Here is a 13,892-nt window from a genome sequence, read left to right on the forward strand (position 1 = left end):
TGTTAGTGACTAACCTGAAACATGTTCATGCTGAGGATATAAACAGCTATGAACATCTGCATTCTGATTCTGCAATTGGAAAATAAAAATTGTTTCACACTCATGATTCAGGAACCAGCACTATCCAAAATAATGACTCAACTTGTATTAGACTGCCTCATAAGTGGTTTTAAAAGCTCTCTTTATATTTAATTGCACTAAACTCCTTAAATTGAAAGCATTAATATAACTTTAGGCCAAACAGTAATTTTTATCTTTATGATTACTTTATACTCATTTAGCACGGGCCTTAAAACTACCAAATCCTACAGACTTTGCTCCGTATGTAATTATAAATTGAAGTAACGTTACATGTATTAAAGAAGATCACTCAACCTGTTTTCCATGTCCTTTATGACTGAATCTTGACGGCAATGTCTCCTTTGTATCCGTCTGAGCCTACAAGTAACAGCAGCGCAGTGATGGAGCTGTTGCTGCTGCTGCAGCCTATAAGGAAATGTAAAACACAGGGTCAATGTTCCCAGAAGGTCCAGAAAATGATGGCTGGCAAAGTAAATAGACCGTTGTGTGGGCCTGATTTGACTTTCAAAAACAGGGACTAGAGCACGTTACCTGTGTTTCTGCTGTGACACTGGCCTGTCAAGCTATAAAACCAGAGTGTGAATGAGGTCTGTATATCTACTGCATTAATGCATTGCATGCACATAATGCATTGCTGCACATTCCAAGGCTGCCTGCACATAAGTGGACCCAGTGTCACTGCTAATTCATGTGGAAGGGAAAATGCAAACCAAACCAAGCTGTTCCACTTGTTTCTAGGTTACGTGCTGCTTTCATTTGGCTTATCATTAGCACCAAGAGGATGGATGTTGAGAGAACCCGCTGACCATGATGTGATCACATCAACAGTTATTTAGATCACGAAATACATCAGATTATAGCAGAGACAAGCAGCAATAGAAAAGTGTGCTGCAGGATCAACAAAAACCAGGAAGTAGAGCACAGGCACAGAGCATGACACAACTGTGACCTCAACAGATCATACGTTCACATTCATCTGTGTATTATTCCTTTAGCAACGTATTTGGGCAAAACTTGTGCTTATGTAATTCATGTGTTGATAACTTGTTTCTTGCAATTCACCCCCACACACAGAACAAAGCAGGTGTACTGTACCTGGCCTCCCTGAAGCTTGTGGTCCTGCAAGGTTACAAATAGCAGGCTTAAATTTACATAGCAGGTTTGCTGCATGATTTATGGTCCTGCAACTGAAAACGTCCCGCAGTGTTGTCACAAAAGAATATTCATGAATTTGTTATTACATAATTTCTTATATAATTTGTTTTTTTTTCGTTTTCTTTTTTTTTTTAGCTTGAGTTTTTGCCTGCATGCACACACAGGAGTAAGAAATGAAAAGCCAGGCTGGGTTTTGAAAAAAAAGTTCAAAAAACATTCAGTTTTATAGATTGATGAGAGCAACATGATCTTACAAAGTTACAGATGCTTCTAGAAAAAAAAATTTTAAAAGTACAAAATTGTATTCATTTTAATTAAATAAAAAAAACATATCAAAACATTTTTAAAGCAGCTCTAAGGTCTGCTGCATTACTCCTTACAAGTGTTCATACAGTATGATGTATCCAGTAGTAAGCATCATCAGGTAGTCAGGTACATTGTGATTGGTTTTAACTTCACAGTGAAAGTGAATCTGTGGCCATGAGGATCAAATACTGCATGTGTAACATAGTGTTAACCAAACAAGTGAGTTTAGCTTCCACCTCGCTTTTAAATTAAATTGATGATCACAAGTTTAACAAAGTAAAAAACAACAACTGTTCTGTTCAAAGGGCTTTGATAAAGATGTGTTCAGTCATACAGGTCAAGACTTTACACGGTTGTTTCATGTTCTACAAGTCTTGTGTGACCGTCAGGAAGAAAACTCTCCATCTCACCCGGCGATGCTCCCCTGTCTTGTTGGAGGCCCCATCCACTGATTTCTTTCTGCTCTGGAGGCTGACTTTGTTGTGATGAGAGCTATTACAACAAAAGAAGATGAATGGTCAAAGACAGATGAGACTGAAGGGCTCAGTGTTGAGCTCAAACGATTAGTTATTCGAGTCCAGAACTACAGACTACACTCAGATTTTTCCTATTTCAGTTAATATAATGTATCTGTTCATTTCACTACAGATGTAAGCTAAAAATAGAGCTTGTGAAATAAATCATACAACCGTAGTGTTATTGCATCTGCAGCATGTTTCTAGAAGTTGTTTCATTTTAACAGAAATATATATATTCTTTCCACTGAACAAATCATTTATTGAGTGACTTTTAAATACCGTCTGTCCCAGAGGAGTCACACAGCAGAGCTTCTTTTTTAGGTGCTCAGGTAAAAAACAAAGCAGCTTCCCTACCAAGGGATAGACTGTGCCTGGTGTCACATCTTCTTCTTTCATGGGGCCTAAGTAGAAAAATAAATGTAACAATTTAAAGGCTCAAGAAAGGTTGTGAGGAACGTATAGACACTCGGACCCTTCCTACCTGTGACAAAGCTGATGATCAGGCCAATGATAATGACTGTGAAGCTGTTGAACGCACTGTACCACATGTAGGACAAAGAGTAAAACCTCTTCAGTGCTGATGGGTGGCTGAAAGAACCAACATGGTGATTAGCTTGTGAGACGATCACAGCAGGAACATGCTGTGCTGCATGAGCCTCACACCTCAGGGTTGTGTTCCTGAGTGCGGACTGAATGGCCGCTGTGGCGCTGTTCGTCAAGAGGACGGGGATGCAGTTGGAAGGCAGCGGCCGCGTCCCGGAGCTATGAGTAGCGATGCTCCCGATACCGATCCAGAAAGATGTGGCCAGACCTGCCCCCAGACCCACCACTGCTCCCTGGTAAAACACACAAAGCATTCACTAATCTGTATGACAGAAAGCATAGCTTCAAATACAGCGTTTTAGTTTCTGAAGAGACATTTGGTTTCTTTTTTTATTCAATTTCTGGCAAAATATAATACATAGTGCATTATTACCTAAACAATCAATGTCACTGATGAGGTTTAACTTACGATCGAGTTGGCCCAAGGGAAGAACATCCCGAGACAGAACAGACCAAGAATTGGACCGCCAACCATCCCAAATATTTTTAAAGCTACCTGGAATTCAAACATACAGAAACAGAAGCATGTTGAAACCTAGTGAGAAAGGCTAGATTTGCTAATAAAACCTTCCTACCTGTAGAACTGAATCTCCCATGAGGTGAGTGAGGTAAGCCATGGCCAGACACAGCAGCCCATAGGACATAGCTTCATCAGAAAAGTAACAGGTCGACACTTGAGAACAGTTGTGTCACGTGCAGCATTCACAGATGACTTCAAAGCTTCTTGTTGAGGCTTTACCTAAAACTTTGGAGAGCAGAGTAGCTCTTGCCTCAGACATGGCAGGAAAGTGTGGTTTGATGAGGTCTTCCATGGTCACGGTGGCCAAAGAGTTAAAAGCAGAGGAGATGGTGCTGAGAAGGAAAAGAAACAATAAAACAGAGTTTAAAAGACATAAAGCAATAAATACATGAAATGTGCAAGTTCACTGTTTGGTGCAACACTCCACATATTTATAACCCTAAGAGTGAATGCATGTATTAAAGATTATTCATCCTTCACATTAGGATAATACGGTTTTGTAACTGTGAATTCCCTTGTGTGTTGACTTGTACCTGAGCGCTGCGCTAAATAAGCATGCAACAAAGAGTCCGGGAAGTCCAGGCAGACCTTGCAGCATGTCCATCACAAAGTATATCACCATCTGTAAAGAATAAAAAAAAAAAAAACACATACAAATTTCCTGGAACCTTTAGTGTAGTTTGCATACATATAATAACCACAAACAAATAAAATCTACAAAACTAAGGCCCAGTGATAGCGCAGCGGTGGCACAGACATGGTGAACAGCTTTATCAAACAGGCAAATACTCTGCTGCTCCTCTAGTGTCAATGTCCATTTGGTCTGGTTGGTTTACATAAGGCCACAAAAACATGATGTTATCTTTTAGGCCACGATCCCGAGATCAAGGAAGCAAAAAAAAAAAAAATCATCTCCTCTAAACATAAAGTAGACAACTCTGTTGATAATGAATAACACAGTGAAACTCACTGCATCCCTTGAAGAGGAGCCCAGTTTGTCAGTGAGGTCGTCGCCGCAGTAACGTGCAAACATGACCAACCCCATCACACAGCTCAGAGCCAGAGCCAGCTGCAGGGAGGGGAATGCCATGTAGCAGGACCTGCACAGAGGAGTGACCTCACCTGAACGATGGGATGGGGCAGCCATTTACATTTAGAGATAGTTGACATTTAAATGTGGGTCTGTATGCGTGTGCCACTCTCTGAAAGTATTTGTATATTACTATGTATCTTGTACAGTATGTATCCTGTGTACCTGACAGCCTCTTTCTCTGTGCGCGCGCTGAGATACCGCTGGACCTGAGCCTGGTTGACGCCGTACAGAGACAGCATGAGGAAGACGCCACCCACCGCCAGGGTCCAGAAGGTGTGTCTCTCAGTCGGATCGGGATTTAGGCTGAACACATGTCAGAAAGTACCTTCAAACATGCAACAACTGACAACCAACAGTGGATTTAAAAAAAAAAGCATGATTCACGGCAGGTTTCTTGGTCGACTACGGAACATGCACTGGAAGTATTAGTAACTTTAGTGCCTGTTATTTCCATTGGCAGGTTTCCTTCTACAAAACAAACTTCTTCTTACTCAAGACCTGAGATGCGATTTCCCTCCCAGACCTTCGTCCAAACTTCAGAGACTCCTCCGGTCCGATAAACTCCCACCACAATCACAGCCAGCTGTCCAGCAAACATCACCAGAGTCTGAAAGACGTCTGTCCAGATCACAGCCTTTAAACCTCCCTGTGAGGAACAGAGACATGTGAGGCCTCTAATGGAACAGATGGCAATAAAAAAATCCTGCTTCATTATAACCAAAAATGCTTCCTAAAACATAGTCACTAATTCAAAGTTTCTTTCATAATAACCCTAACCCATTATTCTGTGATTTAGAATCACTCAACTCACCAGTGTTGTGTACAATGTGCAAACTAGTCCAGTTGCCAAAACTGCTCCCCATAATTCAAATCCAGTAACTTAGGAAAAAGGCAATAAAACATTTAGTCACATTTACTCAGTCAGTTAATTTTTTTAAATATATGTACACACATCATTTTTGTACCTGCATTAAGTGCAAAGGCAGGCGTATACACACAAATCCCCATATAAACAACCTGCAGCCAAGTAATGAAAAGACAAATCAGAGAAAAGAAACTTTAATAAATATTTTTTTTTTTACATATAAATAGGAAAATTGGATAATGACCTTATGAGTACTCTTAATTTATTGAAAACATGTGGATTTAATTGAGTAGAATGATAAGATTTATGTCACGTTTATACATGTTTAATACATTTGAATGTGAAACCAACTAGTTAGTTTAGCACAAAGGTACTGGTGCTACACTAGTATTGACTCTGTGAATGTCCTGCGATTATTACTATTAAAACCAAAGATTTAGACTCGTACATTCCTTCTTATCATGTGAAGTGTTGAACCCACCGTCTGAAAGATAAAGGTCACAGTTCCACAGGTGCGCACTGCTTTGCTGAAGCGCAGCTCAAGATACTTTTACACAAACACAAAACTTAAGGTTAGAAGAACTGACAAGTGCATTATTTAGGTCTAATACAACTGGAAACCGTTTCAGCGTACCTGGTAAGCGCTGGAGAGCTGCAGTCTGTACAACACTGGAATAAAGACGTGAGCTGGAATGAAGAGGCCCAAAGCGTAGGCACAGCCGATGAACCAGTACTGAGTACCGTGACTGTAGATTTCTGCCGGCACCCCAATGATTGCCACAGCGGACTGGAATGACGCGATGAGCGACAGGGACACGGGAAGACAGCTCATGCTCCTGTCGGCCATCAAGAACTCCTGTGTGGTGCGCTGACGCCCGCCAGAGAGAGCATAGTACAGGCCGATGCACATGGAGGCGCCGAGCAACACGGCAAATATCACGTAGTCTACGACCGTGAAGTGCTTCTGGTCGGACGGGTCCATTGTGATCGGCTACTGGCTGCAGGTCCGCTTCTCCTGAAGTAACACGCTCACACGGATGGGGAACATCGTCGTCCACACCCATCAGTCAGAGGATTCCAGCAGCCTTGAGGGAAGTAAAACACGGATTAAATATCGGCGTGTTTGTGTACACAAGCATGCTCAACACCCCGGGTTCCGTCTCAGGCTCAAAGAGACCCCTTTGCTCTGTAAAGCTGCCAGCATATTTTCCTGGTTAGCTCAGTAATTCTGGATAAAGCTCCAAGCACCTTCATTAATACTAGTTTTATTATGATGGCATCTAAAGATCTGTTTTTAATCCTTCAAAACAATGAATTATGAGTTTCACTGCTGAATATTTTTTTCTGACAAATTAATAAATAATTGATTGGTGAAGAACCCACACACCTGGGGTTCCTCTGATCTGGTTTAGCCATCCTTCCCAGGCTGATAGTTCACCTAATCTGGACTGTTTGCTGCACAGAATCATTGTCAGGTGGCACGAGTTCCAGACTGTTTCAGGACAAACCGAGGCCACGGCAGCTCTGGGTAAACTTTCCCCTACTTCTGCTGATCCAGATATAGTAACTGTGCCATTGGGAATGGGGCATTAAAAGTCGAGATAGCTTGAAAGCGCCCCCTGCTGCCATTGAGTGGATACTGCACCAAAACAACAATGGCCAGAACCAGGCTGAGGAATTCAAGGTCACATGTACCAACTGTAGCATCAAGCACTGACTGTGCACTGTATAATTCTTATAATCCACCTTTGCTTAAAATATTAGATAACAGTGTTACCAACGCATTAAAATGTTGAAGTTATCCAGTTGTAGATACAGACACGCAGTAGCAATTACAGCTCGAACAGTGAGTTGATTACTCAGTTAGCTGCTCAGCAGAAAACTAGTTGGTAATTTACTCATGTGTTCAAGCAAAAATGCCAAATATTTGCTAGTTTCAGCTTCTTACATGCTGCTGATCATTGTCTTCTTCTTGTGAAAAGAATTTTAAAACATACAACACAGTATAATCCCCAGCTTTGTAAAAATAAAATTACTGTTAGTTCTGTTTTCTACTGTCTAACGTTCATAGGAGAATGTGAAGGAATTTAGTAAAACAATCTGTAGGTTAATTATTATTAAAGAGTCAAGCTTTTAAATGTTTTAAGTTGTTTATTAACTTTATATTTTCTCAGGTATCTCTATATTAAACATATGGAATGGGAATAAACTCTACTGTAAATACCCCAAGGTCGGTTAACATCCTCAGAGAAAACATGCCATCAGACTAAACATGCTGATTAGAGTAGAAACCTGTTAGACTGGAACAAGGGGGTGTAGATGACATGGACAAGGATAAGTACCATCTCTCCTGCTTGCGCTATGAATAATGTCAGATGTTAATCTAATGTTTAACTAATGTTTTCATCTTTCTGGGAATATTGCATTATTTGCATGACGTCTTACTGTTTTTAATCTAGTTCATTTGTCTTCCTCCTTACCTGTGACAAAGTTTCTCCCTTGAATATCAATAAAGTCTTATCAAGACCAGAGGCCACTATGAATTACATAATAAACACTAGCTCGCTTCACCCGCATACACGGCCGCTTTATAAGTTATAAATAACTAATAGTGGTCTGAAGTTGAATGTAGCTTCTTACTGCTCCCAATAAACCTTAAAAAATATATATTTTTAATTTTATTATATTAATATTTTGGACACTATTATTTGCTATTATGTGCTGAAGATAAAAACAAAACAATAAAATGATGAACCACCTTAAAGCGGACTTACCTTCATGCGCCAGCACTGTCACTGTGACCATGGGTGACACTCCCTGACTCATGTTCAAGTGCGCTGCGCCAGTTTAAAAGCAACTTGTTTAAACACGTCTATGGCTAAAAACAACTACTACGCAGTTCACCCCCGGTCAACTATTGCTGTTCTGTCGCCCCTGCTGTATGTACAAAGTATTAAATGAACCTACCATCTGGCTAATCCTGGCCGTGCTCCATGTGGACCTGCATGAAATGTTTTTGCGTTCACTTCCGGGGTCCACGCTGTGGCGTGCGACGTAATGACGCAAAACCCGCCAAACTCAAAATACACCATAGGGTTGCAGACGTTAGTACGCCGAGATGCTAGATTATTTTACTCAAAAATAAAAAAAACAACGTGCGAAACATGGAGGGAGCTTCTTCTAAAGGTAACTCAACCGAAAGCTAATCAGTTAGCTCACCGAAACGGTAGCCGCTAGCTTAACGCTGTGTAGCCCCCGGAGACGAGCTAAAGTGACGTTAACGCAGCCAAAGCAGATCGACAGCTTCCGTGTCATTTGTTAGAAGGTAAACGGGAATGTTTTCATCCGAAGGTGTTTTGAGTCACCTGAGTCACCTGGAGGTTGTGACAAGAAGCCGCAAATGTGAAGCACAGCAGCCTGGTCGCGTTGCGGAGCTAAAGGCTAAAGCTGCAGCACTGGTGAAGCAGAGAGATCAACTGAAGGCGCAGATACAGATTCAGCAGGTGGGATGATGATGGTGATGTGGCAGCAGTATCATGAATCTATGTATGTCTATACACATTTTAATGACTAGATGATCAATCTCTTGCAATCTGCTGCATCTTTAAGTGTGTGCTGGTACATTTGTTTGGTGCTTGTTACATCGTCCTGCTACAGAATCTTCAAAAACTGCGGAAGTCTATGAACAAACACTCAAATGAAGAAGAGGAGGAAATGGATGAAGACTCTGAGAACTCACAACTTCTGCGGCTGATGGCCCGGCACTCACACCTGAGAGACCTTCTGGATGCTCACCACCTCATCGGTAAGGACAACCATATCATGTTGTGTCATATAGTTATTGGACAGTAACGGGTTAGTTTGGTCTGTTATAATCTCCCTTTTCACCTTCTCTTTGCTGACACTAGGTGGGTACGATGTCATAAAGACATCTCAAGGCAAAGGAATGTGTGTGTCTCTGGCAACAGCCTACGAGGGCGTCTATTTAGACACATACAACCTGGAGCTGGACCTAAAACCAAAGCTGAGGATAAGGCGCCATAACATTCCCCCATTCATTCCCCTGAACCAGCTGGCTGAGCAGAGCAACATGGAGGCAAACATTAAGCCTTTTCTGCACCTTCTCAGCCAGCATCTTAACGCCTTCGCTGGTCGCAAGCAACAGTTGAAACTTGTCAAGGTAAATTGAATTATCATAATTTCTGCACATTATTACCCCAGATAATATTATAATATGTGATCCTGAGCCTGTATTTTCTCTCATCCTGTTTTGTTCTGTACAGGAGAATCACAAGTCCATAGAAGTGATGGAGAGCAATGTTTTGTGTTCAATATTGGTGCTGATGCTCACTGTGCCGAGACAGAAGACTGCTGTTCTTTGCACGCTAGACTACACTGACCAAACCAGATGTCTTCCCACAAATGCCCGCTTCGAATCTGAAGGTATAGTAGGCAATGTTCCAGTGTCACAGCCACACGTGTGTACTGTGCGTGTACCAACATAATCCAGAATATGTTACATTTCAGTGGTTCTTATACTATAACAAAAGAGCTATAGCTCTTAATCACGCAAGACCTTTACTTACATCAATTACTTACATCATATTTTTGCAGACAAAGAACTTCTTAATTCCCCTGATTGGAAGAAACATTGCAGCCTGCTGAAGGACACTCCTTTGCACAAAGCCTTGACAACCATGAAAACTATTGGTAGTATTATGTAAACGATTCAGAAGCTTACATTTCAAAAATGACAGGAAAAATATAGGACAATGTACATATTAACGCTAATTTAAACACTGAATTATTTTTTTTTGTGTGTAGAATTATTAAACTGCAAGCAGAAAAAATCCAGCTTCCTTTTTATTGAGGTTCCACCTGTGTTCTCATGTTGTCTTTGTCTTTCAGACTCTCTATAAACGCTGTCACCCTCTTGTGTAAAGTCTCTCTCTGAAGCTGTCTCATCCTCTCCATTTCCTCTCGGGCTTTCTGCTCTTGCCTCACTCGTTCCTTTTCTGATATCGAGTCGATGGTTGCGATATTTTTCATCTGCATTAGTGACAGGCTGCTCTGCATGTTTCTTCTGTGTCTGACTGAATTGGCAGCGTCACCAGGCAGCGCTGGTGCTGATGTCGACCGCCTCTGCTCCACCGGTTCAGAGCCCCTGCTAAAACGCAGTCCTCTTCCATCAGATGTGTGAATTGCTCTGACGTGCGTCACGGCACTCGCATGTTGATCTATTTCTTTCATAGCAATGTTCACCGTAGCTTTGGGTTCGCAGACTTTTACTACCGCCATTTTTCTGTGTTCTTTTATCAGCGAGTCCCGCCTTTGTTTCAGCATCTTCTGCGTGTACCTGAACTGTTTGTCCAGCGTGTCCATTCTATGCTTGAAATCTCTGTCCTCCTTCTGGTTCAACACTCGCAGGGCCCTCGGCTTCACTGCTCTTCTGTAGACTGCCTCCATTTGTAGGAACTAGGCTGAGAGACACGCCGGTTTTTCTGTTGAACTATTTTGTTATTAAATTATAATAATAAACACCTTTTTTCTAACCTGTTCTGTGTTCATCGCCCCCAGAGTGCTGTTATGCTCAAGTGTTTGCTGCTATGCTTGTCTTTTCATGTGTAACATAATAGTCTATTGTGTTTGTGCCAACCACTTGTAATCATGCACTGACACGGCAAGAGATTAAATTTCAAGATGTCTTCAAAGCAAACCCCAGATATAATTGCTTACATAAAAAAAATCTGGTGTAAAAGTGTTCGTTTATTTAGTCATCTTCCTTCAATCCTGTTCAGTAATGTCTGACAGCAACGCACATTAAAAGTGATGTGCAAACATTAACAAAATGTTCTCGTTTATAATAAAGCTCCTCAAACCAACCGACTGGGACTTTGTACTGTTGCTTCTTTGTGGTAAATGCGAGGCGGAGTTTCGTGCCTTTACTAACAACAAGCAGATGAGGAGCAGCGCTCCGCTTCATTTACTTTCTGGAGTTTAACTCTGGAGTTTAACTCGTTCATTCTGGTGAGTGTTCGCGCTTATAAGCTGCAGATTTTACATCGGATTTAAAGCAGCACTTGGATTCCCTGCGCTGTAAAAGCGTGCGCGTCTCTGCTCTGCATTTGATTATTTTCCATTTCCGTTTGTACGAACATACAACGAATCGTTTAGAGTTTTGAAGTCGTAGTACGGCGTGGTACAGTGAACGCCACCGCGCATGCGCGTTGCGTAACTACTTATTCGGACGTATATGTAGATCTTCACAGACCCTCGGATCCACAGAGACTTTACTATCGTCACCATTTGCTGGTTAATCGCTTTTTGTGCTGCGTGTAGGATCCAGGACTCCTTCTTTATTTTTTCCTGCTAGACATTTTAGCTACCGTTTACTTCCTTGTAACGCGCTTCAAGACAGAGCGAGCACGTTTATTTATTAGCAGTTTTGTTCTGTCTAATTTTAGATTTTGTTTTAGTCAAATTTTTTTGTACTAACAATACTATTATATTGGGAGCTTTTATAAAGTGGCTTTCAGCTTGGTGTTGTTTATCTTGTGTTATTTGCTTTGAAACGTTTGATTTCATCTTTTTTATAGACCTGACAGTAGTTGGTGGGCGATGATGAGAGCGGTGTGTGTAGACAAACCAGGAGGACCAGAGAACCTGCTGCTGCGAGATATTCCCAGACCTGGACCTAAAGATGGAGAAGTTCTGATTAAGGTTCATGCAACTGCTCTCAACAGGGCAGATTTATTACAGGTACAGAGTATAATATTCCTTTTACACGGGATAGAGTTAATTACAGTGATCCTAATCATGATCTCGCCTCAGTTCATATTTTACGTTTTCCACAGAGGCGAGGGCTGTACCCAGTCCCCCCAGGTGAGAGTGATGTCATCGGCCTGGAGGTGGCCGGCACTGTGGAGAGTCTGGGTCCTGGAGTGAAGAAGGGCTGGAAGGCAGAGGACAGGGTGATGGCCCTGCTGGGTGGAGGAGGATACGCAGAATATGTGGCTGTGCCCGAGGAGCTTCTCATGCCAGTTCCATCCAACTTCACCTTCAGCCAGGCAGCAGCAATCCCAGAGGCCTGGCTCACTGCTTTCCAGCTACTGGTTTTTGTTGGTAAATGATTCACTGTGCAATTGTTTAATTGTGAGATCTTGTTTAGCAGCAGTATTAATATTATTCCTGGTGTCCGGTGGCCCAGCTCAGGTGAAGGAGGGCGAGGTGGTGCTGGTCCACGCTGGGGCCAGCGGAGTAGGAACGGCTGCTGTTCAGCTGGTTCGTCTGTTTGGTGCCGTGCCCATCGTTACTGCCGGCAGCCAGCAGAAACTGAAGATGGCCGAGGAGCTGGGAGCTGCCGCTGGGTTTAACTACAACGAGGAAAACTTTGCACAGGCAGTTCAAGGCTTCACAGGAGGTGAATTGCAGTTCTGCAGGGCCCATCTCTGTTAAAACCCAGTCAGGGTTGTAGTATCCTTGCATTCTTTTTTATTCATAAATTCTTTCATTAATCTTTCTCACAACTCCTCCAAATTTTTTGATGTCCTGAGCTTTTTCCTTTTTTTCAGGAAAGGGAGCAAATGTAATTCTGGACTGCGTCGGTGGCTCTAACTGGGAGCAGAACGTGAGCTGCTTAGCCATGGATGGCAGGTGGGTGCTGTACGGCACCATGGGTGGGAGGGCGGTAGATGGAGATCTGTTGGGAAAGCTTCTGTTCAAGCGAGGTCACCTGCTCACCAGCCTCCTGCGCTCTCGCAGCCTTCAGGTGAGAAGCACGAGCTCAGGATGAACCAGCTGATATTGTTTTCTAAAGTGTAATTGTGAGAAATGTTTCTCATTTCATATCTCCTTGCCAAACATGAAGCCATATTCCTTCTAACCCAGCCTGATCCACTTTGCATTTTTCCACAGTACAAAGCGGACCTGGTGAAGGCTTTCTCAGTCAGAGTGTTGCCATGTTTCTCAAACCAGGCTGCCTGCTTGAGGCCAGTGATTGACAGCACATTCAGCCTGGAGGACGTGGCTGAAGCTCATCGGCACATGGAAGCCAACAAAAACCTGGGGAAGATCATTCTTAATGTGATTCCATAGCATCTGGAAAATCACGGTTTACAAGTGGCATTTTAACACTATGTCATGCGATCTGAGATGTGAAACACTGTGATACTGTAGTTACTCTTACAAACGAAGTGCAGCATCTTCTGCATTCAACTCATAGTGCAACATTGATGATCACCATTTACAGCATGTTTCCTATCAGTACTTTCCTAGTGAGTCTGCGTAAAACCTTTATGCATCAATATTTAATATTAAACCATAAACAATATGGTTTATACAGTACATGCCTCAATTATTCTGCCACATTTGTTCATAAAATAAACGACTAACACCTGTTAAAAGTTTCATTTTCACTGCATTCAGAGCTGTGATTTATTTATTAAGTCTTTTTATGTTTTCATATTTACAGACATACTGTATCAGTCATTAGTGCAGTTACAGTACACTTTTCAAATTAAATCCCAAATATTTATGTAGTTATCAGATTCAGATTAACGGCAGGAAATATAATTGACAAATAAGTTATAACATTTGAAGAAATTGTTTTGATACCAATGTGGAAATTACAACTACTCACCAACGTTAAATAAAGTTATAAAAGTTAACTTTCGTCTGATGACTCAGTGATTTCGCGCCTATAATAAATCGACGGTGTCTCTTTAAGAAACAAGCGATGACGTTTTTTTCAGG

The 13,892-nt window shown here is 41.9% G+C and overlaps 3 protein-coding genes across 6 annotated transcripts; 2 read left to right on the plus strand and 1 right to left on the minus strand.

Annotated features, from left to right (window-relative positions):
- Positions 1–1,423: 1,423 nt before the first annotated feature.
- On the minus strand, positions 1,424–8,245 carry slc5a6b (solute carrier family 5 member 6). Its single transcript, XM_029139361.3, has 16 exons — positions 8,109–8,245; positions 5,776–6,226; positions 5,623–5,688; positions 5,242–5,293; positions 5,088–5,155; positions 4,768–4,922; positions 4,439–4,579; positions 4,154–4,283; positions 3,717–3,805; positions 3,403–3,515; positions 3,239–3,309; positions 3,073–3,159; positions 2,724–2,896; positions 2,542–2,648; positions 2,340–2,461; positions 1,424–2,034 (listed from the first exon to the last, which is right to left on the minus strand). The coding sequence occupies exons 2-16, from the start codon at positions 6,121–6,123 to the stop codon at positions 1,888–1,890; spliced, it is 1,869 nt and encodes a 622-aa protein (XP_028995194.1). The 5' UTR covers positions 6,124–6,226; positions 8,109–8,245; the 3' UTR covers positions 1,424–1,887.
- On the plus strand, positions 8,189–11,023 carry cenpo (centromere protein O). 2 transcript variants are annotated; one of them, XM_029139414.2, is made up of 6 exons: positions 8,189–8,327; positions 8,493–8,644; positions 8,799–8,946; positions 9,050–9,321; positions 9,425–9,584; positions 10,050–11,023. In XM_029139414.2, the coding sequence occupies exons 1-6, from the start codon at positions 8,306–8,308 to the stop codon at positions 10,058–10,060; spliced, it is 765 nt and encodes a 254-aa protein (XP_028995247.1). In that variant the 5' UTR covers positions 8,189–8,305; the 3' UTR covers positions 10,061–11,023. The 2 variants fall into 2 exon arrangements, with proteins under 2 accessions (XP_028995247.1, XP_028995246.1); XM_029139413.3 differs by lacking the exon at positions 10,050–11,023 and adding an exon at positions 9,756–10,043.
- A 26-nt stretch (positions 11,024–11,049) lies between these two features.
- Positions 11,050–13,807, plus strand: tp53i3 (tumor protein p53 inducible protein 3). Of its 3 annotated transcripts, none has more exons than XM_029139407.2 (6): positions 11,050–11,168; positions 11,738–11,900; positions 11,996–12,263; positions 12,349–12,561; positions 12,713–12,909; positions 13,056–13,807. In XM_029139407.2, exons 2-6 carry the CDS (start codon positions 11,760–11,762, stop codon positions 13,233–13,235), a joined length of 999 nt encoding a protein of 332 aa, XP_028995240.1. In that variant the 5' UTR covers positions 11,050–11,168; positions 11,738–11,759; the 3' UTR covers positions 13,236–13,807. The 3 variants fall into 3 exon arrangements, with proteins under 3 accessions (XP_028995240.1, XP_028995241.1, XP_055361968.1); XM_029139408.3 differs by lacking the exon at positions 11,050–11,168 and adding an exon at positions 11,298–11,453; XM_055505993.1 differs by lacking the exon at positions 11,050–11,168 and adding an exon at positions 11,368–11,476.
- Positions 13,808–13,892: the final 85 nt, after the last annotated feature.

This window comes from Betta splendens, chromosome 22, assembly GCF_900634795.4.
Source record: "Betta splendens chromosome 22, fBetSpl5.4, whole genome shotgun sequence".
Taxonomy (NCBI): Eukaryota; Metazoa; Chordata; class Actinopteri; order Anabantiformes; family Osphronemidae; genus Betta; species Betta splendens.